Below are 22,780 nucleotides of genomic sequence, written 5' to 3' on the forward strand. Positions count from 1 at the left end.
TATGAGAGGTGAGCGTTAAAGTTGACAAGGAAAGTAATTACACCATGGATTAGTGGATAGGTGGATAGTTGAAAAAAAAAAGGATTAGCTCTAAAAATTTCAGATACAGTAACATCTCTGAATTAAGATTAGTTAATGATGGACGTATTTTTAAAAGGTCTTTAGGAAAATAGTGAGAAGGCAAACTCACTTCTTGTCATTTCAGCAGGTTGAGTGAATGTCAGATATTATGGTTTTTCTTTACATCCCCAAAATGGAAATGATGGCATAATTAATTAAACATTGCCTTTTATCCAAAAAGATTTTTTTGTCCTCGGCTCAAATTTTGTGACAATCTAAGAAATGACCATGTAACATTCAGTTATATAATATGCAGTTATCTAATATTCAGTTATATAATAAATACTTAATGGAATCAAATGAAACACTGTGAAATGTGAAACAAGGGTCTCCCACAGTCCTCTCTTGATGGCATCCGGAAGGGTGGGTGAAGGCTCATTCCTCTGAGTAAGCCAGAATTCATAATGTATAATACATGAACAACATAAAATCTAGGGAGAATCATGTGGTGATTAAAGCTTCCTACTAAGAAATTATCTAAATCATTTTCATAGCTATTTTAAAAATCTTCTATGTACTTCTTTTCAGTATCATCAGCACATCCAAAGCTTCTATCTTCCCATCTAATTATTCAGAAAGCATTCTCACAAACGATCCACACATCAATAGATAAGCATTTATTAAGCGCTTCCTATGTCCCAGACACTTTGCTAAGCATAGAGCACACAAAGACAAAAATAGTCATTTCCCTCAAAGAACGTATATTCTAAAGTGTGAGGCATACAAATATAGGTAAGTACAGAGTTTATGCAGAATAAATACAAGGGAACTTTGGGTCAGAGGGCATTAGCAGTTGGGGGTGGGGGTCAGGACAAGGTTCGTGTAGAAGGTGTGCCATGAGTCTTTCAAGTACCAGTAAAAGCCAGGGATCATATGTGGCAAACAGCTGGTAGACCAGGAAGGCTAGACTACAAACAATGTAGAGAGGAATAACATGTAAGAAGTCTAGAAATGTACTTAGGATTCATCTGGTGAAGAAATTTAAACACCACCTGGAGATTATATTTGATCCCAGATGTACTGAGGAGCTATGGGAGTTTATGGATTAGTGAGGTAACTGATATGATCATAGTTGTGCTTTAGGTAAAACCATTTTGGTGTCTGTAGAAATGATGGAATGGGAAGAGACTTGGAGTAGGGAAACCAAACAGGACTTCATTGCAGTAGATGAGGTGACAAAGTCCTGAACTAAGGTGAAGGTTTGTAAATGGAGGGAAAGGGACACATTCAAGTGATGATATGGAGAGAGAAATGATCAGATTTGGCAATGGAGTGGATCAATGAGGTGATGCAGAAGGAAGAGCCGTGGGTTACACCAAGGATGTCCACTTGGGTAACGGGAAGGATGATCTATATAAAGCAAGCTATGTATAGGATAAATAGGAAATTATTAACAGAGGGAAAGCACTAGAATTAAGAGGGAATGCAGAAGGCTTTCTGTAGAAGAAGGTAAGATTTCAATTGGGACATAAAGAAAGCCAGAGGGGTCGGTAGTCAGGGCAGAGGAGGGTCACAGGTATAGGGGATAGCAAGATACAGTGCCCAGAGCCAAGACAGGAAGTGTCTTGTTTGTGGAACAGCCAGGAGTCCAGTGTCACTGGATCAAAGAATATGTGTTGGTTGGTGAGTAAGGTGTAAGATGATTGGAAAGGTAGGAGGGGGCTAGCTTCCTATTAGACTGTACTGCCTCTGTTTCCTCCTCAACACTTAGGAAGGGGAAATATAGGAATAAATGCAGCAACCACAAAAGTCTCCATTTGATTTTCCTATATAGATGCTAAAGGTCCCGATTTTTCTTCAGTATTACAGAAAAGGCTACCCAAATTCTCCAAATAATGGTCTGCCCTCCACCTTATCTTGTATTATTGAATGGAGCCTTAGGGTCCCATCATGTTCAGCAGTCACTGAGTTCAGCCATTCCCAGGGTAAAAATGCCACATTTTATTGTTGATTCTACATAATTGGGTATCATTCATCATCATTGAACATTTGTTGAGTGCCAAATTTTTTTCTAAGTACTATCTCCATTGTGGTTCATTGGAAAGAAAACTAATGCTCTAGTCAATGGAACTGGGTTCAAATCCTGTTTCTATGATGAGGGACCTAAACTCTGGGCCTTAATTTTCTCATCTGTAAAATGAGGGGGGGTAGAAGAGGTAATGTTTAAGTTCCCTTCCAGCTTCAAATCTGTGAACCTATGATTTTAGGTGATGTAAATAAGGCAGAAACAAAGATGGCCTAAAGAATCCTATTAAACTATACTACTGTCTAGTATACTTTGAACACTTGGAGGATCAGATGAGCAGAATTTAGTTCAATTCAATAAGAAAGATATGTGTTTATCAGCTGCTAGCAGGTCTTCAGGGATTCAGGAAAAAGAAAACTCACCTCCCCCAACAAGGTCGCTACTCCTTTCTGAGAAAGAAAAAAAAAATCATGTCTATGGTTCTAATCTCCTGGGAGGAGAGTCTTCAGTCACTCCCTTTCTGAGAAACTCATGACATTTTCATCCCTGCAAAATCAAGGACAGTGAGTCCTCTACATTGAGGGGGACATTTTTCTGCTTTGAATCACGGACATGGAATTATGCAGAGAAAACAGAGCTGGGTGATTGATGTCAAATTAACTCATCTCATATCAGAGTGTGGTTTGGCACTGGCTGCACAGGCTTTGACAAGGTCCTGGAAGCTAAGATTTGTCTTTTGCATTGTTACAAGGCCATGAAACAAGGACATGTTTTTTTTTTTCTGTTACTATATAAACTCTGTTGCCAGGTGTCTAACTATTTCATAGATACAGCTTTTTTTTATCCTGGACCCGAGATCTAATCAATATGTGGAAGTTTTATATATTAAAGTTATTAACAGAGACAAAGAGACAGAACATCATTCCCAACAATGAAATTGTAACAGCTATATTCCAATTATTCATGGAACACACATAGACCTATGTATTCTAAATGTGCTAAAAAAAAATACATAGCAGTTACATACATAAAAATATGCAAATTCATCCAAACAGCATTGCATGAGGTGTTTATTTGTTTGAAAATGATGCAAAAACAAAAAAGCAATAATGAGTGATCACACTTCCATTCAACAAGAATTTCTTAACCATATACTTTGTCATTAAGGAATTCTCAGACAGGAAGAGCAGATGATACAGTCATGTGACAAGAGCAAGGGATGAAATATGGCCAGCCAGAGTGCTCTACTCTGATTCCAGAAGAAATCCAGAAAGGCCTTCATCATATTGGGTGAACCCCCTGTGAAACTCTTTTAGGAGAACATGAACAAGTCACACAGGATGGGCAGGCTTGAACAGAGGAAAAGGCATGAATTAGGTTATGAATCTGTCGAGTTTGAGATACTATAAGAATATCCAAGTGGAGATGTCCCATAGGCATTTCAAGGTACAGGACGAGAAAGAACTCAGGTGAGAATTCAGGGCTGGAGACATACATTTGAAGGATGTCAGTGATTGCTCAATTTGCAAGACAGGATCAGTTATGAAAAGGCCAAAGTGGAAAGATATGAGAAAAAAGCCATGTATCTTAGTCCTGTGTTTCCTAGGAGATCCCAGCTTCTTCTTTGCATATTTCACTCCCTTTCATACACACCCTGATCTGTCCAAAGTGGCTGCCTTGCCTTTTCCTCACATACTCTATTTTATCTACCGTCCCTGTGCCTTTGCCCAGACTGTCCTTTATGCCTGCAATTCACCCCCCGCCTCAATCATCTCTGCCTCCTAGAATCCCTGATTTTCTTCAGATATCAGCTCAGAAAATATCTTCTATATGAGGTTTGTCTTGATGCCTCAGACTCCTCATACTTCTCCCTCCCCAAACTGTCTTGTAATACATACATATATACATATATAAATATAGACATATATACATATTTGTGTATAGGCATACCTCGGAGATATTGTGGATTTGGCTTCTGATCACCTCAACAAAGTGAATATTGCAATAAAGCAAGTCACATAAATATTTTGGTTTCCCAGTGCATATGAGAGTTATGTTTAAACTATACTGTAATCTATTAAGTGTATAATAATATTATATCTTTAAAAAACAACCAATGTACATTCCTTAATTAAAGATACTTTATTGCTAAAAAAATGTTAACCATCATCTGAGCTCTCAGCGAGTTGTAATCTTTTTGCTGGTGGAGGGTCTTGCCTCGATGTTGACAGTTGCCTACTGATCGGGGTGGTGATTGCTGAAGGCTGAGGTAGCTATAGCAATTTCTTCAAATAAGACAACAATGAAGTTTGCCTCATAGATTGACCCTTCCTCTCGCTCAAACACTTAGAGGCCATTGTAGGGTTATTAACTGGCCTGATTTCACCCTTGTTGTGTCTCAGGGAATAGAGAGACTCAAGGAGAGGGAGAGAGATGGGGGATTGGCCAATTGGTGGAACAGTTTATCATTTATCAATAAATCAACAGTTTATCAATTAAGTTTGCCATCTTATATAGATGTGGTCCCAGGCTCCCCAAAACAAGTACATGGTAACATCAAAGTTCACTGATCACAGATCACTGTAACAGATATGATAATAATGAAAAAGTTTGAAATATTGTGAGAATCACCAAAATGTGACACAGACATGATATGAGCACATGCTGTGCAATAAACTTGCACCATGCAAGGTTGCCACAAATCTACACACACACACACACACACACACACACACACACACACACACATCTGCAAAGCACAATTAAACAAGGTATACTGTACAAACTATCTCCTCCTTTCGAATATATGATCTTTGAGGGCAGAGATGGTTTAATTGATTATCTCTTTGCCCCACTACCTACCACAGTGCCTGCCACGTAATAGGTACTCAATAAGTGTTTATTGATTACTTGCTTGCTTGGGGATGAGGATTGTCTCCTCTTTTCTAAATGTTCCTGAAGCACTCTATATGTGTGTACATGTCTCAGATGACATAGTCACAGGATGTACCCATAAACGAGGCTGTGCTACAAATTATCTTTGCTAAGATGGGAATGGAATAGATACCAGTGATTTACTAGCTCTCTGTCTAGGAACAAGGAAAGCTGAGAAGGGAGCAAAGTATATAATTGATTGACAAAACCCTATGAGTCAGACGTATAAGCTATGTTAAGTAAAATTTCATGGAGAAATATAAAAAAACTCTAAAATATAGTAACTAGTATTCTTCATAAAGGGACTAGGAGATAATTCTACCCATTCTGGGTTAGCTTTTGTATTCCATTTTGTAAGACACTGAAAAATGAAATTGGGTCTATAAAAAAATTTTTTTCAAAGGCTCCTTTTTACTCTAAAATCCTTCAAACAAACAAACCGATACAAAGAATGAAAAAAATGGAACCTTAGAGACAAATCCTAAGGAAGATGGGGTTATTTACTGTGCAGAGGTAACAGTGAAGAGTGACACATAACCTTTTAGGAAATCAGTCAGGTTCAGCATAATGGTACGTACTATGTATCAGTAATGAACTCCTCCAGGGTTAGAACAGTTTTTGCTTTTCTCTGTATCCTTAGCACTTATTATAGGCCCTATCATATAGTAAGTATTTCATAAATCATTGTTGATTGATTCTCCATCTCCACAGGAAGACTTAACAAAAATTAGCAAATATTGTTATAAAAAATTTAGTACAGGCCATTAAGGAGTTGGTGGACATTTTCCTACTTTGATAATTTTTGCTTATCTTAATACTTTTCATTTCTTCAGAAACGAGTCTTCACCGGACCCAGTGAATATATCTCAGAAGCCTTATAACACTTATCAAATAATCTTCATGAGTTACTATGGCTGAAAAATTCACAACCCTTAAGCCAACCTTCTGATAGCTTGGTTGCTTGATGAGAGAAACACATAGTCTATTGTTGAATGCATGGCAGGACCTGTCAAAGCTTATATTTTTGTTCCTAGAGCCTTTGAGAACCTACCTGGAATTACCTTCATGCCATAGCAAGGCCTTTGTATATTTGTCTATAGATAAAAATTGATAAAGTCCTAAATGAATGAAATAATTTGTCCAAGATCATATAGCAAATAAACCACAAAGTTGGGATTCAAACCCAGATCTGGCTCTAGTTTATGGAGGCTTTCCAATTCTAAAAGTGTTTGTAGTCCATGTAATTAGAATCAACATCCATGTTGCTGAAGTACTAGAGATTTCTTTGTTAAGGTAATAATGGGAAAATTCATTAGATGTTGTTTACCTGACATCCTTCTTATATCTTTGAGCCATACTCCCAGTGCATTGGTTTTTAGATAGTTACTTGTGAGTAATGTTCATGAATTTTCTTTGCTAGGCCTATGATATCTTGGGCATGGGGACATCCCAGGGAAAAACTTGCTTTGCCAATGAAGATCAGACATTTTCTTTGCCTTTTATAGTCCAGAGTTGCCTGGGGACCCTGATAGGTTGAGTGACTTGCCTCAAATCATAAAGTCAATTGTTATCATAGGAAGAGCACTTGAACTCTGATATTTTTGACTTCTAGGCCAACTGATCATTCTCCCCGTCAAGCTCAGTTACATTTGTCTGATTTCTTTAAAATGAAGTTTTGCAATACTAGGTTTTTTTTTAAAAAATACTTTCTATTGAATTGGATATATTTATTATTAAGCAGTAAGTTGAATTGGATAAAAGGAGAGATAAAATAAACCAATATTATAATGGAATATTTTAATCTACTAACCCAAAAGAGGGAATTAAAGGTGAATTCCTAGTATAGATGATAAAAATAGAAAAGAGTCAGGATATAGTTGAGAATACTAGGGGAGGTGGAATTATTAACATTGAAGGAATAAGGTCAATTTTTCAGTTATTAGCCTATGTGTGACCTCCTGCAGGAAGACTTTTATAATCCCTAGGTTTTAGTGCTTTTTCTATACTTTCTAAATTATAATGTACTTATATGTTTCTGTATTGTATAGACCTATTAAAATATAAGCTCCTCAAGGGGAGACTATTTTCTGTCATTGTGTTCTTAGTGACTAGTGGAGTGCCTTATACATTGTAGAGGCTTAATGCTTTTTAGAATTGATTATTAGATTAGAAGACACCTTTAAAATCACTGGTATTGTCATCATTCTTGGACATTCCACTCTAGTCAGCAGCACACCAGAAGCAAAATGGGAGTAGAGAAGGATGTTGATTATTCACTCCCTGTTTGCTATAATTTTTGGCAGACTGTGGTAGGAACTGAAGGAAACTGCTGAGTAAAAAGCAAATAAACCATAATCTTTGATGCAACCTTTGATCTCTGAAATGACCCTAAAATTAATTAGTGTTACAAAATATATGAAATTGTCTGGATCAAAGCCAATTAGCCATTGAGCTATCTTAGCGAAGAAGAGGAAAGTCATGTAGAAGAGTATATGTGTATGAGAGAGGGAGAAGGATCAAGGGAAGGAGGGAGGGAGAGGGGGGAGGGAGAGAGGGGGAGACAATGAGAGAGAGAGGGAGGGAGGGAGGGAAAGTTTGTGTCTGTGTACATGTGTGTTAATTTGATAGATTGGAGATGTCTAAAGTCACAGAAGTAGTGTCCAGTGTTGTCCAGGACAAACAAGGCAGTAAATATAATTTCTCTTTTTTTTCTTTTAAATCATCAGCTTAGAAGAAGTTAGGCATACATCAGGAGGTTTATTGTATTTACAATTAAACAGATCAAATTTAATGTGTGCAGAAAGCCCTAGTAATTAGTATACAAATTAATATGGGGAAATGGCACTGGTTTAGCAGTCCTCCCAAGCAAAACTGAAGTAAAGAATTGAGTATGTAATCGAACAGCATGTGAATATTAATGCACAAAATCCTCTGAGTCCCCAGCTCCCTGATGCAATTATTTTCTATTCACATTAATTGTTCCTAACAGATGACATTAATGACTTTGAGTTAAAAAGTGTCCAAGGGAAGATTTCACAAGATCAATGCTGTTTAGAAATAGGGTCACTTTTATAATCATTTTGCTCAAGTTCTAACCACTGCTTAACACAGCAAGGTTAAAACGATGAGGTGGGGGGTGGGGAATGTTTAAATGTCTACTTGAAACATTCATTTTAATGCCTTTCATTATGATTCCCCTCAAATCCTTAAATAAATGTCTCCAAATATTTACATTTTTCTTAGTACTAATTTTGCAGCATATCATGTGTGAGGGTGGCTAGACTCTCTCAAATGGAATTCATTAGAGTGGTTTTTCATTGGTTATGTCATTATCAAAAGTATTTTCTGCATCTGTGGTAGGCTTACGAATTAGGAGACTCCTTTTCATGTAAAGGTTGGGCTTCTTGAGCTCCAAGGTCCCTTCTGCCTTAAGATTCTGTGATTCTTTAACACATGCAGTTTAATCAGGTAGTCACTTTCTCATCCTACAGTTTTGCTGTCCTAGATGAGATTGTGAAACAAACTAAACTTCTCCTTTGTTTTTTCTTTATCATTCCTTAGAAACTTCACTCACGTATCTTGGACCTTTCATCAGGGGATTTGCTTTCAGAGGTAGAAAGAAACCAAAGTTTGATGCATTCACGAACAGATGTTGACATTCATGTGAGTGTCCCTATTGCTTTCTAATCACTTGTTTCTAACACTATTTTCTTTTCATCAAGAATGATGTCACAGGTGTACTATTAAACTTATCCTTGAAGGGTTGTAAGGCAGGTAAAAATACTTTCCTTTCTTCTGTTCCTTGAAATTCACTATCATGTCCCTGGTTGATAGAGTAAGCAGAAAATGTCACTCTGGGCAAAAAAAAGCATAAATCTTTGCTATGTCCCCAAGATACCTTTTTGGGTATTGATTACATCTCAAAGTCTCTGAGAAATGGTCAAGGAGCTTTTTATTAAAGCCTATGTACCATATTATTCATCCTACTTTTATGATATATTATGTATGAACTTTTAAAAATTCATAAGCTCTGCATTTTTTTAAATGTAAGGTTAGTTTTGTGCTTATTTGGCAAAACTTTAACCAGCATGGCTATTAATGCTCATTTATGTAAAATAAGGTAACTTAAAAACAAAAGCTAGATAAAAATATAAAGAAATGTAAGGGCATTAAAAACTGACGGCTGAATACTTATAGATAACTTGCCCTTTATTTTACTGTATAATTTTGTCGGTCAAAATGTGATATCCTACATCAAAGGTAAATACTTTTAAGTTAAATTGGAATTAAATTTTAGTGGAATGTTATAATTTTACACATTCATAAGGACACTAATAGCATTCAATCCATAATATGGCCTTAAGGCCATATTATTTAACTGTGTAGATTTCATCCAAGAAATTCTTGGCTGCCATTCTGTGTTTAACTGAAATGCTGCTTTTGTATTATAATTCACACAGGGAGTTTTTAAGTGCATGAGTTGCTCAAGGTGGGAGTATAAAAATAAAGTATGGGAAAATTCCACATTCACTGCAAAACTACAAGTATATATTTTTTCAAATTAACATAATATAATTAAGGTAACATAGAGATGTTAGTATGCTATTTTGTTTTCTTTTTAAAGAATTATTTACATTTCATAAAATGCCATGACTTCTGAATAGACATCTTAGGGATCATTATAGCAATGTAACAGGAGATGGGGAAGGGAGATTAACTGAATGCCAGCCATGGCCATGGGCATTCAACCATCTAGTCATCCATTTTGAATCAGAGTGGATGACCATAGAGCCAAATGTGGTCTTCCACTATTTTAAAGTGCTTTGTCTACTTCATATCAATTAGTGATGACACAAGCATAACAGTAAGATAATTAAAATTTACATTTATGTTGTGCTTATTTTGTAATTTCTAAAAAGCAGTGAGATTGTAAGTAAGCTCAAAATAGCCTTATGAACTGTTACATACATATAATTAGCCCTATTTTATAAATAAGGACTCCAAAGCACATAAATGTTAAGTGGTTTGCCAGAGTTAGACTATTGGTACATATTAGAATCGAGATTCTAACTCAGGTCATTTCCTTCCAAGATTAGTGATCTTTCCAAACAATCAGTGGATAAGTGTTTATTAATGTACTACTATGTATCTGGCACTGGACTAGGTGCTGGGCAGACAAAAATGATATACCTCCCCTTGAAAAAGCTTACAGTCTTTAAGGGAAAAGAGCATATATACAAATAAGTTTATACCAAATAGATGAAATACAAATACAAGGGATGTTTGGGGGAATGAATCATAGTAACATAGATTTAGAGCTGGGAGGTCTTCAGAGGTCATCTAGCCCAAACCCCTCATTTTACAGGTGAAAAAACTAAGGCCCAGAGAATTTAAGTAGCTAACATAAGGTCAAAGAGATAGTAACTGTCTGTGGGAGATGGTACCAGCAGTGTGTCTGATCAGAAAAGGCTTCATATAGAAGGTTTCAGTTGAACAGAGTTTTGAAGAAAACAGAATTCTCAAGGACAGAGCTGGGAAGGGAGTATATTCTAGGCTCAGGTGACAGCCAGTGCAGAAATACCAACATGAAAGATGGAGAATCAGCAAGAAGGCCAGTGTGATTAGATTGTCAAGTACCAGGAGGCAAGTAATATATGTTAAACTTGCAAAAGTAGGTTGAGGCCAAGTTGTGAAGGGCTATAAAGCCAAACATAAGCGCTTTAATTTGAACCTACAGGTGATAAAGAGCCAGTGAAGTTTATAGAGTAGGGGAGTAACATGGTCAGACATGGAAAATTACTTTGGCAGCCAGTTTTCTTCCCCATAACACTGCTCCTTATTCATTCCTGCTGCTTTACTTAAATATTAACATCAGGAGATGGCGGCTGGTAAGCAGGGACTAGAGTGAGCTCCGTACCCGAGTCCCTCCAAAAACCTATAAAAAATGGCTCTGAACCAATTCTAGAATGGCAGAACCCACAAAACAGCAGAGGGAAGCAGGGCTCCAGCCCAGGACAGCCCAGATGGTCTCTGGGTGAGCTCTATTCCACACGGAGCTGGGAGCTGGGAGCTGGGAGCTGGGAGCTGGGAGCTGGGAACGGAGTGGAGCAGAGCCCAGCCTGAGTGGCGTGGACCATCCAGACCAGAAGCCGGGCGGAGGGGGCCCTAGCTCCCTGAATATGTGAGCTGCGGCAGTTACCAGACCCCTCGACCCACAAACACCAAAGACTGCGGAGAAGGTTAGTGGGAAAAGCTGCGGGAGTGGAAGGAGTTCACGGTTCAGCTTCCAGCCCCGGGGGCAGCGGAGGTGGGGCAGCTACAGCTGTTGTTACTTTCTGCTCCAGGCCCACCTGGTGGGAGGAATTAAGTGGCGGATCAGAGCAGGAGTGCAACAGCCTGCTGAAGATCTAAGCCCAGTCTTGACTGGGGGTTCTTGGGGAAGGAGTAGTGCAGGTCTGACAGAGCTGGCACCTCCCCCCCAAACGTGGAACATAGAACTCATTAGTCTACAAGCAGTCATACCCCACTGAAAAACTCAAGGGTCAAGTTAGTTGGTTGGGAATATGGCCAGGCAGCGAAAACGCGCCCAGATTCAGTCTCAGACTTTGGATTCTTTCTTTGGTGACAAAGAAGACCAAAAACATACAGCCTAAAAAGACAACAAAGTCATTGAGCCTACTACAAAAGCCTCCAAGAAAAACATGAACTGGCCCCAGGCCATAGAAGAACTCAAAAAGGGTTTGGAAAAGCAAGTTAGAGAAGTAGAGGAAAAATTGGGAATAGAAATGAGAAGGATGCAAGAAAACCATGAAAAACAAGTCAATGACTTGCTAAAGGAGACCCAAAAAAACACTGAAAAATACACTGAAGAAAACAACACCTTAAAAAACAGACTAACTCAAATGGCAAAAGAGCTCCAAAAAGCCAATGAGGAGAAGAATGCCTTGAAAGGCAGAATTAGCCAAATGGAAAAGGAGGTCCAAAAGACCACTGAAGAAAATACTACTTTAAAAATTAGATTGGAGTAAGTGGAAGCTAGTGACTTTATGAGAAATCAGGATATTATAAAACAGAACCAAAGGAATGAAAAAATGGAAGACAATGTGAAATATCTCCTTGGAAAAACCACTGACCTGGAAAATAGATCCAGGAGAGATAATTTAAAAATTATTGGACTACCTGAAAGCCATGCCTAGATACCATCTTTCAAGAAATTATCAAGGAGAACTGCCCTGATATTCTAGAGCCACAGGGCAAAATAGAAATTGAAAGAATCCATCGATCGCCTCCTCAAATAGATCCCAAAAAGAAATCTCCTAGGAATATTGTCGCCAAATTCCAGAGCTCCCAGATCAAGGAGAAAATACTGCAAGCAGCCAGAAAGAAACAATTTGAGTATTGTGGAAACCCAATCAGAATAATCCAAGATCTGGCAGCTTCTACATTAAGAGATCGAAGGGCTTGGAATGCGATATTCCGGAGGTCAATGGAGCTAGGATTAAAACCTAGAATCACCTACCCAGCAAAACTGAGTATCATGTTCCAAGGCAAAATATGGATTTTCAATAAAATAGAGGACTTTCAAGCTTTCTCAGTGAAAAGACCAGAACTGAATAGAAAATTTGACTTTCAAACACAAGAATCAAGAGAAGCATGAAAAGGTAATCAAGAAACGGAAATTGCAAGGGACTTACTAAAGTTGAACTGTTTTGTTTGTGTATGATTCACGAAACCTCAGTATTAGGGTAGTTGAAGGGAATATGCATATATATATATATGTTTATGTATATATATAAGTGAATGTGTATGTATGTATATATCTATGTGTATATGTATGTATGTGTATGTATGTGTATACATATATATGTGTGCTTTTATATGTATATATATATGTAAAAGAGAGAGAGCAGACACAGGGTGAGTTGAAGATGAAGGGAAGATATCTAAAAGAAATAAAATGAAATTAAGGGATGAGAGAGCAACATACTGAGAGAGGGAGATAGGGAGAGATAGAATGGGGTGGATTATCTTGCATAAAGGTGGCAAGAGGAAGCAGTTCTGTGGGAGGAAGGGAGAGGGCAGGTGAGGGGGGAATGAGTGAACCTTGCTCTCATCAGATTTGGCCTGAGGGGGAATACCATACATACTCAGTTGGGTATCTTACCCCACAGGAAAGAAGAGGGAGGAAGATAAAAAAAATAAAAGAGGGGGGGATGATGGAGGGGAGGGCAGATGGGGGTGGAGGTAATCAAAACAAACACTTTGGAAAGGGGACAGGGTCAAGGGAGAAAATTCAATAAAGCGGGATGGGTTGGGAAGGAGCAAAATGTAGTTAGCCTTTCACAACATGAGTATTGTGGAAGGGTTATACATAATGATACATGTGTGGCCTAGGTTGAATTGCTCGACTTCTTAGGGAGGGTGGGTGGGAAGGGAAGAGGGGAGAGAATTTGGAACTCAAAGTTTTAAAATCAGATGTTCAAAAACAAAAAAAGTTTTTGTATGCAACTAAAAAATAAGATACACAGGCAATGGGGTGTAGAAATTTATCTTGCCCTACAAGAAAGGAAGGGAAAAGGGGATGAGAGGGGAGGGGGGTGATAGAGGGGAGGGCTGACTGGGGAACAGGGCAACCAGAATATAAGCCATCTTGGAGTGGGGGGGAGGGTAGAAATGGGGAGAAAATTTTTAATTCAAACTGTTGTGAAAATCAATGCTGAAAACCAAATATGTTAAATAAATAAATTTAAATTAAAAAAAAAATTTTAACATCAGAATCGCCTCTAGAGAAAAAAAAAAATGATACCAGTAGAGAAATATAACTTCATCATGTTCTTTGAGAGTGACAGTGTTTGTGAGCATCATAGTGACTGCAAATGTTTTTAATCTATAATTGACAAATGTTTGTTAATGTGCTGCTACCCATGGTACAATGTGGGGAAAAACAGTAATATATTGATAGAGGACTTGAATTCAAACCTGGCTCTAACACTTACTTATCATGTGACCTTGGATGAGTCACTCAACTTCTCTTGGCCTCAGGTTCTCCATTTGTAGAATGAGGGTGTTGAACTGCATGATCTCCAGAGTCTCTTTCAGCACTAAATCTGTGATATTACTATATCTTTCTCAGTATTTGGCCCTGTGCTAGGTACCAAAATGCTGCAAAGAAATTTAAGCCATGGTCTCTATCCTAAAAGGACTATGGTTTGATTAATGGGATATGTATTATGTACATGAAAGGATCACTAACAATACCAAAGAGATAGAAACTGGTCCAATGACTTCATCGATAAAGGGAGCTCCTAGATGTGTTCCCTCTACTAAATCAGATCATACTTTCCTAGAAACTTTTAGCCTGAATGAGTTTTCTAGAATACTGAGAAGCTGAGACTTGCCCATAGTCAGACAGCCATCAGAAGTTGAACCCAGGTTTTCCCGGCTCTGAAGCTAACTCTGACCACTATTCTACCCTGCTAATACAGTATTATGCTGTAAATGACAGATTCCGAATGATGAGTACAAATAATTGTATTGTAGGACTTCATAGGTCCCTTATCACTTTATAGCCCTGTGATTCTAGAAGAGAAGGTTAGAATCCACTTTCAGGAAAGATGATCAGAGAAAGCTCCATAGGAAAAAGGAAATGGGATTGGACCTAGAAAATGGAGAGTAAGTAGGACTTGGATGGGGGTGGGGTAGAGAAGAAATGTGGACCATAAGATTCTAGAAAAAGGAACCAGCCACTAACAAAGGTATATTTGCAGAGAAGTGTGAGGTATATCAGAGGGACTAAGAAGATAGCTGTGTGGCTGGGGCAGACAGTTCTTGAAGCATTTAAGCCCCTGAACACACTACAATTCCAAGGCAGAATTGCAGATAACAGGAGCAAAGCACTCTGCCCTCTGTCCCTATAAAGGGTTGATATAGGAATGGTCTGTTTGAAAAATATTTCTTTATCTCTTTGTAAAATGATGGCTGGATATGAAGATTTTTCTGTCCATGATGCCACACAGTACCCTTTATCCAACAACCAAAACTGAGAAGCCAATTGCTTTCCCAAGTGTAATGATATTCCTAATTTGGGATCCTGAAATTATCTACTCCTGCTTCTCTGTTCTACTACCCTTTAATGTCTTGTCTTGGTCTGTGTTTTAATCTCTAAGCCTAGTGAGATCTGTAAATCATAAATACATAAAATGACTAATCTTTACATTTTCAGAGTGATTACAGATCTTTCTGTCATATTTAGGGCTGTGTAGCTCTTATATACACACTGGTAGCAGGATAGTAAGCAACTCCTCCATAGCTTCTCCAGTACAAATGCACCTGAGTTGTCAGAGCAGATGAAGCTGTTAATAACCACCACTGTGTTCTTTACTCAAACAGTGAAGTAATAAAATGTGGGGTGACAAGAAATAGGGAAAATGAAAAAGCCATAAGTAGATGTGCAGCTCAATGCAATGTTTCTTAAAATTTGTCATGAAGCATCATCGGGATTTAAGCAGCCGGTGGATCTGCCTGGCAGTCATACCGCTGCTTATGTTTCATATAATCACAGGTCTGTTGTCTTCTATTGAGACATACGTATGAAAGCATCTTTCTCAACTAAGCTGCATCAGGCAATAAGCAAAATCTAAAGAATCAATAAATATTGCTTAAAACTGGATCTGGAGATGAGTTTTTACTTTTAATGAAATTCGAGACAAAATTTCAAAAAAAAACCCCACAATATGCTAGTGAGACTCCTTGGAATCTTACATCATTTTAAAAACCGGTTATGTAGCAAGGAAGAAATATCAGCAGCAATCCATATGTCTTATGTTGGAGAAGATCTAATATTATTAAGCATGTGGGCATTGGTTAGAAAACAAATTAAACTCATCTTGTATATTTACTTACACAAAGGTTTAATATTTTAGCAAAAGTACTTTCTGTTCTTCATTATTTTGTTTCCCAAAGTTGGCATTTATTCACAGTCAGCTGGAATTGCATTTGGAGAGGGGTGATAACTATTCAAGTACTAAAGGCACCCATAAAGTGTCAATAAATTGCATAAGCAAGAGGCTTTGGCTGTCTACAGGTGTCACAAAGATGGATTGTTCTACATCAAAGAGTTTCTTAGGCAAAGCTTTAGACTAGATAGGAAACTGGAATTCGAAGGTAATGGAGAGATTCCATTCTCAGTGGACATTGCATTTGGGACACTAAATTAATTTACCTTGTCCAGCTCATGGGGGGCTCATTTGTTACCTTAGAGGACTATAATGCAGTTGTCAAGATGTACTTGGACTTTTTACAACTTCATCTGTGGCATTTTCCCTTAGCCCATGCCTAATGCAGATGCGCTATAATTCAAACAGCCTTGTCACTCCTCACCCAGAATTTAGAATTCTGCATCTAAGTAAAGAGGAGTTTGATGTCAACTCAACAATAAGCATTTATTAAGTGCCTACCATGTGCCAGGCACTGTGCTAAGAACTGGAGATGCAAAAAACAGTCCCTTCCCTCAAGGAGCTTACAATCTAATGGGGAAGACAGCATGCAAACAACTGAGTAGAAACAAGATATATAAAGATTAAAAGGAAATAATCAACAGAGAGAAGGCAGTAACATTAAAGGGGGCAAGGAAAGGCTTCTTGTAGAAAGTTGGCATTTGAGCCGAGACTTGAAGGAGCCAAGAGATGGAAGACAAGGAGGGAAAGAGTTCCAGGTGTGAGGTTCATGATCCTATGAGCAATATGTTGTAACATCAATTGTGTGTCTGTGTGTATTTTTTCATAGTGTGATCTTGTTATATAACACTGCATTAGGAAATGGGGAGGTGTACACACACATTTAAGTGCTTCCTTTCATTCTTTTTTTAAACATCATTTGTTAAACACTGTACTAGGTTCTAGAGATTGAATTCCAAAAATTAAGGGGTTCCTATCCTTAAGCAGATTTTATTATAATGGGCTGGGGGAAACAATACATGTGTACATACATATATACATAGTACATATATATACATGCAAATACATAAATACACACATTATATACATGAATATATACCTATATGTGTGTGTATTTGTATGTGTGTATATGTGTGTGTATGATGATAGGAGGAACATGGTGCATGAGGAGTTGATCTATAGGGCAGCCAACTGACTTACTCTTTCTAAGAATAATGTTAGTATTTAATTATTAAGTCCAGGGCAAGAAGGGGGCAAACTGAGAGTCCAATAGAGGAAGTTACTTTCCCAGTAAGGCCCTGGAACTGGATAGTGATAGAGTCAGTACTTCGTACCTTTATTTTCCCCCACTACACCATGCTGCCAAATCCATAGCATGGAAAGCTGTTTTATTACAAGGTACTATGATCATGTTTTAAGATCACTTCATTTCCCCAACAGATATGATTAGAAATGAGGAAATGCCATAGCTATGTTAGTTTCGCCTGTGGATTTGGAAAATCCACAGGAATCAGGCTCTCAATGAATGCTTATAGACTAGGAAAAAGTAAACTTACAGTTTCTTTCCTAAATAGGTTTACATTTCAAGGTGTTGGTTTTTTCTCCCTCTGTTTATAGGAATGCCAGCTAAATGCTAAATCTGGAGTCCCTGTCCCAAAGTGCCCTGCCTTGAACATGACTAGCTCTGGACGGCTCTGTCCTCGGAACAGCTGCAGCAGTAGTGAACTCTCTTTGTCTAGCACATGTAGTGAATACTCCAGCGGCTCCTCCTACACTTGGAATGATGGGAAGACTCTCAGTAAAAGGGTAATATTCCAGGCACGGTAACTGCACGACAGTACCTTGAAAATATCCCTAGTTTTGTGGGGTTGATAATGGAGTGTATGGGTCAGTCATGGATTAGAAAGAAATTTCTATCTCTAACCTCCTCAACATAGAGAAAATATGTGAATATCATTAGAATGTAAGCTCTTTGAGAGTAGAGGTTGTTGTACTTTGTATCTATTCCTCAGAACCTAGGAGAATGCCTGGCACTTAGTAGGCATCTAATAAAATCTTATTGATTAAGTGATTCCCAAAATAAACTGAGATAGACAGACTTATCCTATATCCTAAAATGGTAAGTGTTGAACTACCTTTAGCTGGTTGATCTCTATTTACCTTTCTTTGGTTTGAACTTTTTCACTAGTAGTACTTTTAAAAACCAGTGCATTTGGAGTTAAAAGAACTAGGTGTAAATCTCAGTTCTGTCATTTACCCACTGTGTGATCTTGGACAAGTCATTTAAACTAGCAGAGGCAAACTCAAATATAAAAGGAGACTATTCAACTGTATAAAGGGATCCCTTATGCAATCATATTTTGATTTATAAATTATTGCATATTAACATTATCTATGTTCTATTGTATTTCCTTTGTTTGGTTAAATATTTCTCAGTTACATTTTAATCTGTTTCCCGGGAATCATCTTGGGGAATCTTGCAGACTACAATACAGACTACTGGCTATGTGTTTGAGACAATTTCTTGGTTCAGTGAATGGCTAGATCTGAAGGGACAAGGCAAAGTTGGGAAGAGGGAAGAACTTTGTGTGTCTTTGTGTTTCCTGTTAAATATAGAGGGTTATTAAAGGATGAAAAAAGAAGCCACTAACTGAGCAAATCTGATACTTTTCAGGGACAGCCAAGATTAATTCAGCAATTTCCAATTTGTATTATTCTCAGGCCCCATCATGTAGAGAAGGGATTAATAAGTATGTGAGTTTCCTGCAGGTAAAACATGAAAATTGAAGAGAATGTAGAAATTCTGAAGCCTTTCAATCTAGTACTGTGATGGAAAGGCAAGTATATAAAGGTGGCACTGTTAACAGAAGCCAGAACAAGAGCTAAACCATGTGATTATTTTGTTGCTATTTTCTCTTTCAAGAGGAATGATCATCAGACTGGGGAGGATAGAATAAAAACTGACAAATATGAAATTGAAACCTGAGATAGATACGGAGACAGACATTCAGTTGCTTTATTTTATGTAACCTGGTCCATCTGAATTGCAGTACTGAAAAAACCGGCTAATGTGATTAGAAAAGCAGAATGAAGAAATGCTTTTGAATTCAAAAAAGAAATTTGGATTTTGAAATGTAAAAGTTGATAAGCTTGACATCTATCACCTCAAATATTCCCCCATTCAGGAAGGAAAGTAGAGAATCCTTGGAGCCAGCATGGATTCACTAAGCATAAGTCATACCAGGAAAATATCATTTCCCCATTTTGACAGTTACTAATTCATATTTTATCCTTCTATGATTTCAATGAAATAACTAAGATGCAAAAGTGACAAGTTTATAAACAAAATACTGCTATTCATAAAATGGCACTTGCAGGTGGGTGAATGATGGCATGTCTTTGTGTTGTTGGGGTGGTATTACAATTGGGCCTTGAAGCATGGGTAGCAGGCCAATAAGCAGAGATTCGTGGCTATACAGTAAGGGATGTTTTAGGATTCTCTTTTGCTCTATAGATTATATAGAACCCAAGGAAGGAAATAACATGTACTTTCTTGTTTCAGGATTAAATAAATGTAGTCTTAAGAAATCTCTTTATCTACAGTGTTTACTAGAAGTAAAACATAAAACACTGTAGCATAATGGGACAGAGACTTTTTGTTCTGGTCCTCTCCCATATGCTAGGTTTTCTTTAACTAGTCACTTAACTTCTCTATACCATGTAGATCTTCATCTATAAAATGGATTTGAACAGCAGGCCCCATAATAAGGTTCTGAGACTATCTAGAATGGGTGGTGTGATTAGAATGTAAAAAGCTGGATTGTTAAAAGAAACATAAGAAAAGTTATACATTCAAATGAATGTAGTCATTTGCAATATAGTCACCTTAGTAGTCTACATACTTATTCCAAGGATACTGGCCATTTGTTGCACCAAAACTCAAAGAAATCTTCTTTTGGAATTGCCTTTGGAGCCAATTTCTAAACCACCCAGGAAAAATATTCTCACTTTTTTATAGATGCACACCAGTTTCAACTGAAACATATATTCTCCAGGTGGTTGACCTACCAGATTGGGCTCCAAATAGGTTTCTTTTCCTTAAATCAAATTCATCCCTAGAGGACAGAGACTGGATACCTTTGAAGAAGTATTCTGAAGGCAATTTTAAAGAAAGAGTTCTAAAAATGTTTGACTAGGGGCAGTATCATTAAGCAAATATTCAAATTCATTGAAAGGGATGAGACTTATTTGGAAGTATAAATTTTAGTTCATTTCAAAATATGTCATTATTTTGTAATGACTACTCATGTATTTAAATTCATATAACTCACATGAAATAATTAAAAGATCCACAGTTGTGTTTATAAATATTAGAAGAATTATGCAAATAATGATTTATAAAAGACCTCTGCCCAATTTATAAACAATTTTCCCCTTTGCTTTATTTTTAGAACAAGTTCTGGGGGGCAACACCTTTGTGTCTTTTTCATGACATTCTGCTGCTATCTACTTTTAAGCCTCCCATTGAGCAAGTCTAATCCACTCTATTTGCAATAGCTATTTTCCAAATTGGAAGAAAAGGAAGAGAAGCAATGAATGGGCCACAGTGGAAGATATTACCTGATGATGTTGAGGAATTTTTATTTCATCCATATGGATTTACTTTAAGGATGGGAAGTATGTAAGCCAAAAGAACACATTTGCCTCCATAACTACTAGAAAATAGATATCAGAAGGCAGGCCCACCATAATCTGAATGGATATTATCAAGATCTGGGAAAAGATTTTAAGCCTGAATATTAAAGCTTTTTTCCTCTTGTGATCTGATTCTTAATGCAAAGTGCTATGTTCAATGCATTACCAAAATTGCTACCATCATGTAGTTGTTCAGTGATCCGAATGATGACAATGAGGGTCCAAGGTCTTATCAATTTGGGGAGGGAAGATTAGTGATGTTTTCCGCCTTGAAGGTGATTTCATGAACTATCTAGTCATATCAGCCCCTGCTTTTTCTACTCACTGCTTTTCTTTCTCTTCTCTTTCTTCCCCCTTTTTTATCTGAGTAAGGCTGCCTTGTAGAGCAGACCACAGTGCTCAAAAGAGATCTCTTCCCAAAGTCTATCTGAACACTTTCAAGAAATGTCATGCAGATTGTCATCGAATAGTCTATTAATAACATTTTAAGGGCCCCATCTTACAAGTTTGTAACATCAAAGGCATATCTCTGGTTCCCAAGAAAATATCAGAAAAAAGTCAGGTATTCACACACATATGAATACAGAGACATAACGTCATGTAGCCAGATTTGCTATATTCTTTTGTAAAGTTGTTTCTGCATTGTGTAGAAGCAGATAGAATGAGAGAATGAAACATAAAAGACTTATAGCATGATTGTGACACCATTATCCCACATGTGTTTTGAGTTATTTTCCTAGTAATGAAGATAGGTGTGTGCTGATTCTTCCTCACTTCCCCCAAGTCCTTCTTATGAAAAAGGACACACAGGTGTTCATTGGAAAGATTGGAAATATTTAACCAAACAAAGATTGGAAAGTTTAGTGACATATTTGTTGATCAAGAAACAGAAAGAAAATTAGTCCTTTTGAGATCAACCCAAGACACTGCCTTCATTAATAGTTTCTTCTAAGCAAATGAAGAGTGAGATTATAATTCTCATTTCTACCTCCACTATTATGTTCATATGGAGAACTGTCATTCCTTAATAAGACTTCTTTCTTCTACTAAGAGTGTAAGCCTTTTCTTTTCTTACCCTTCCCCCTTCCTACCTTACTCATTTCCCCTGATCTTTTTGTGAGAGATAATTGTATCTGCTCAAATTAACCCACTGATCTTTTTCCAGATTTAGGGAGCTTCTAACAGGGGGAATAAAAAACACATATAGGAGAATACAGATGCAGGGCAGAAGACAAGGCACAGTGGTTCTTAGGATGCAGCAGCAGGGTAGATGGCATGTCTCTTTATTTCTTCCAACAACCTTTCTACTCTCTCTAGTCTTCAGTTTGTCAATTCATAAATATGTAGTAAGTAAGGAATATAAACACGCAAAATGTATCCTTAATGAACTTAGAATCAAATTGAGAAGATAGAAAATAGGGGCTGGACCTGAGATATTTCACTGGTTTAGGGAACTCCCAAATGAGGAGATTCCTTCTACCTGTACAAGTCAGCAGTGTCTCTACAACTTATAGTCTCAGAGAACTGCCTAGGGCACTGGGGTTTAAGTGACTTATGTGAAGGTCACACTGCCAGTATGTTTTAGAAGCAGAACTTAGCCCAAGGGATTCCTAGCTGGCACCAAAGTCAACTCTCAATCCATAGAGACGCACTGCCTCCCAGTTGGAGGAATAAGAACCATGAAATAATAAGAATGTTATTCATTATTCAATGTTAATCATACCTCCCAGTATACTATAAGGTCCTTGAAAGCAGATAGGATGCCATATTAAAGCTGTTTCTTCTAAACCTGGCACAGTCATTTGCATATTGCAGGTACTTAGTAAATGTCTTTTGAAACATTTGTTAAATTCAAGACAATAAATTCTAGAGAGGGTTAAATTAGAGAGAGAGAGAGAGAGAGGGAGAGGGAGGGAGAGAGAAAGAGAGAGACAGAGAGAGAGAGAGGGAGAGAGAGAGAGAGAGACAGAGAGAGAGAGAGAGAGACAGAGAGAGAGAGACAGAGAGAGAGAGAGAGATCATGAAGTGGAAACTTCAAGGAAGGCTTCACAGAGGAGGTGAGGTTTAAATTGGTTAAGAGATGGGCAAAAATTGTGTAGTTATTAGCAAA

The 22,780-nt window shown here is 37.6% G+C and overlaps 1 protein-coding gene across 1 annotated transcript in view; it reads left to right on the forward strand.

Annotated features, from left to right (window-relative positions):
* The first annotated feature begins 1,387 nt into the window (after positions 1-1,387).
* Positions 1,388-22,780, forward strand: part of LOC118837043 (nck-associated protein 5-like) — a 155,078-nt gene continuing 133,685 nt past the window's right edge. Inside the window, exons 1-3 of the mRNA XM_036744069.1 lie at positions 1,388-1,453; positions 8,582-8,683; positions 17,593-17,781. Of these exons, the coding sequence (XP_036599964.1) occupies positions 1,388-1,453; positions 8,582-8,683; positions 17,593-17,781 (357 nt within the window). The remainder of the gene's footprint in view (positions 1,454-8,581; positions 8,684-17,592; positions 17,782-22,780) is intronic.

Source organism: Trichosurus vulpecula, chromosome 2, assembly GCF_011100635.1.
Source record: "Trichosurus vulpecula isolate mTriVul1 chromosome 2, mTriVul1.pri, whole genome shotgun sequence".
In the NCBI taxonomy this organism is placed as follows: Eukaryota; Metazoa; Chordata; class Mammalia; order Diprotodontia; family Phalangeridae; genus Trichosurus; species Trichosurus vulpecula.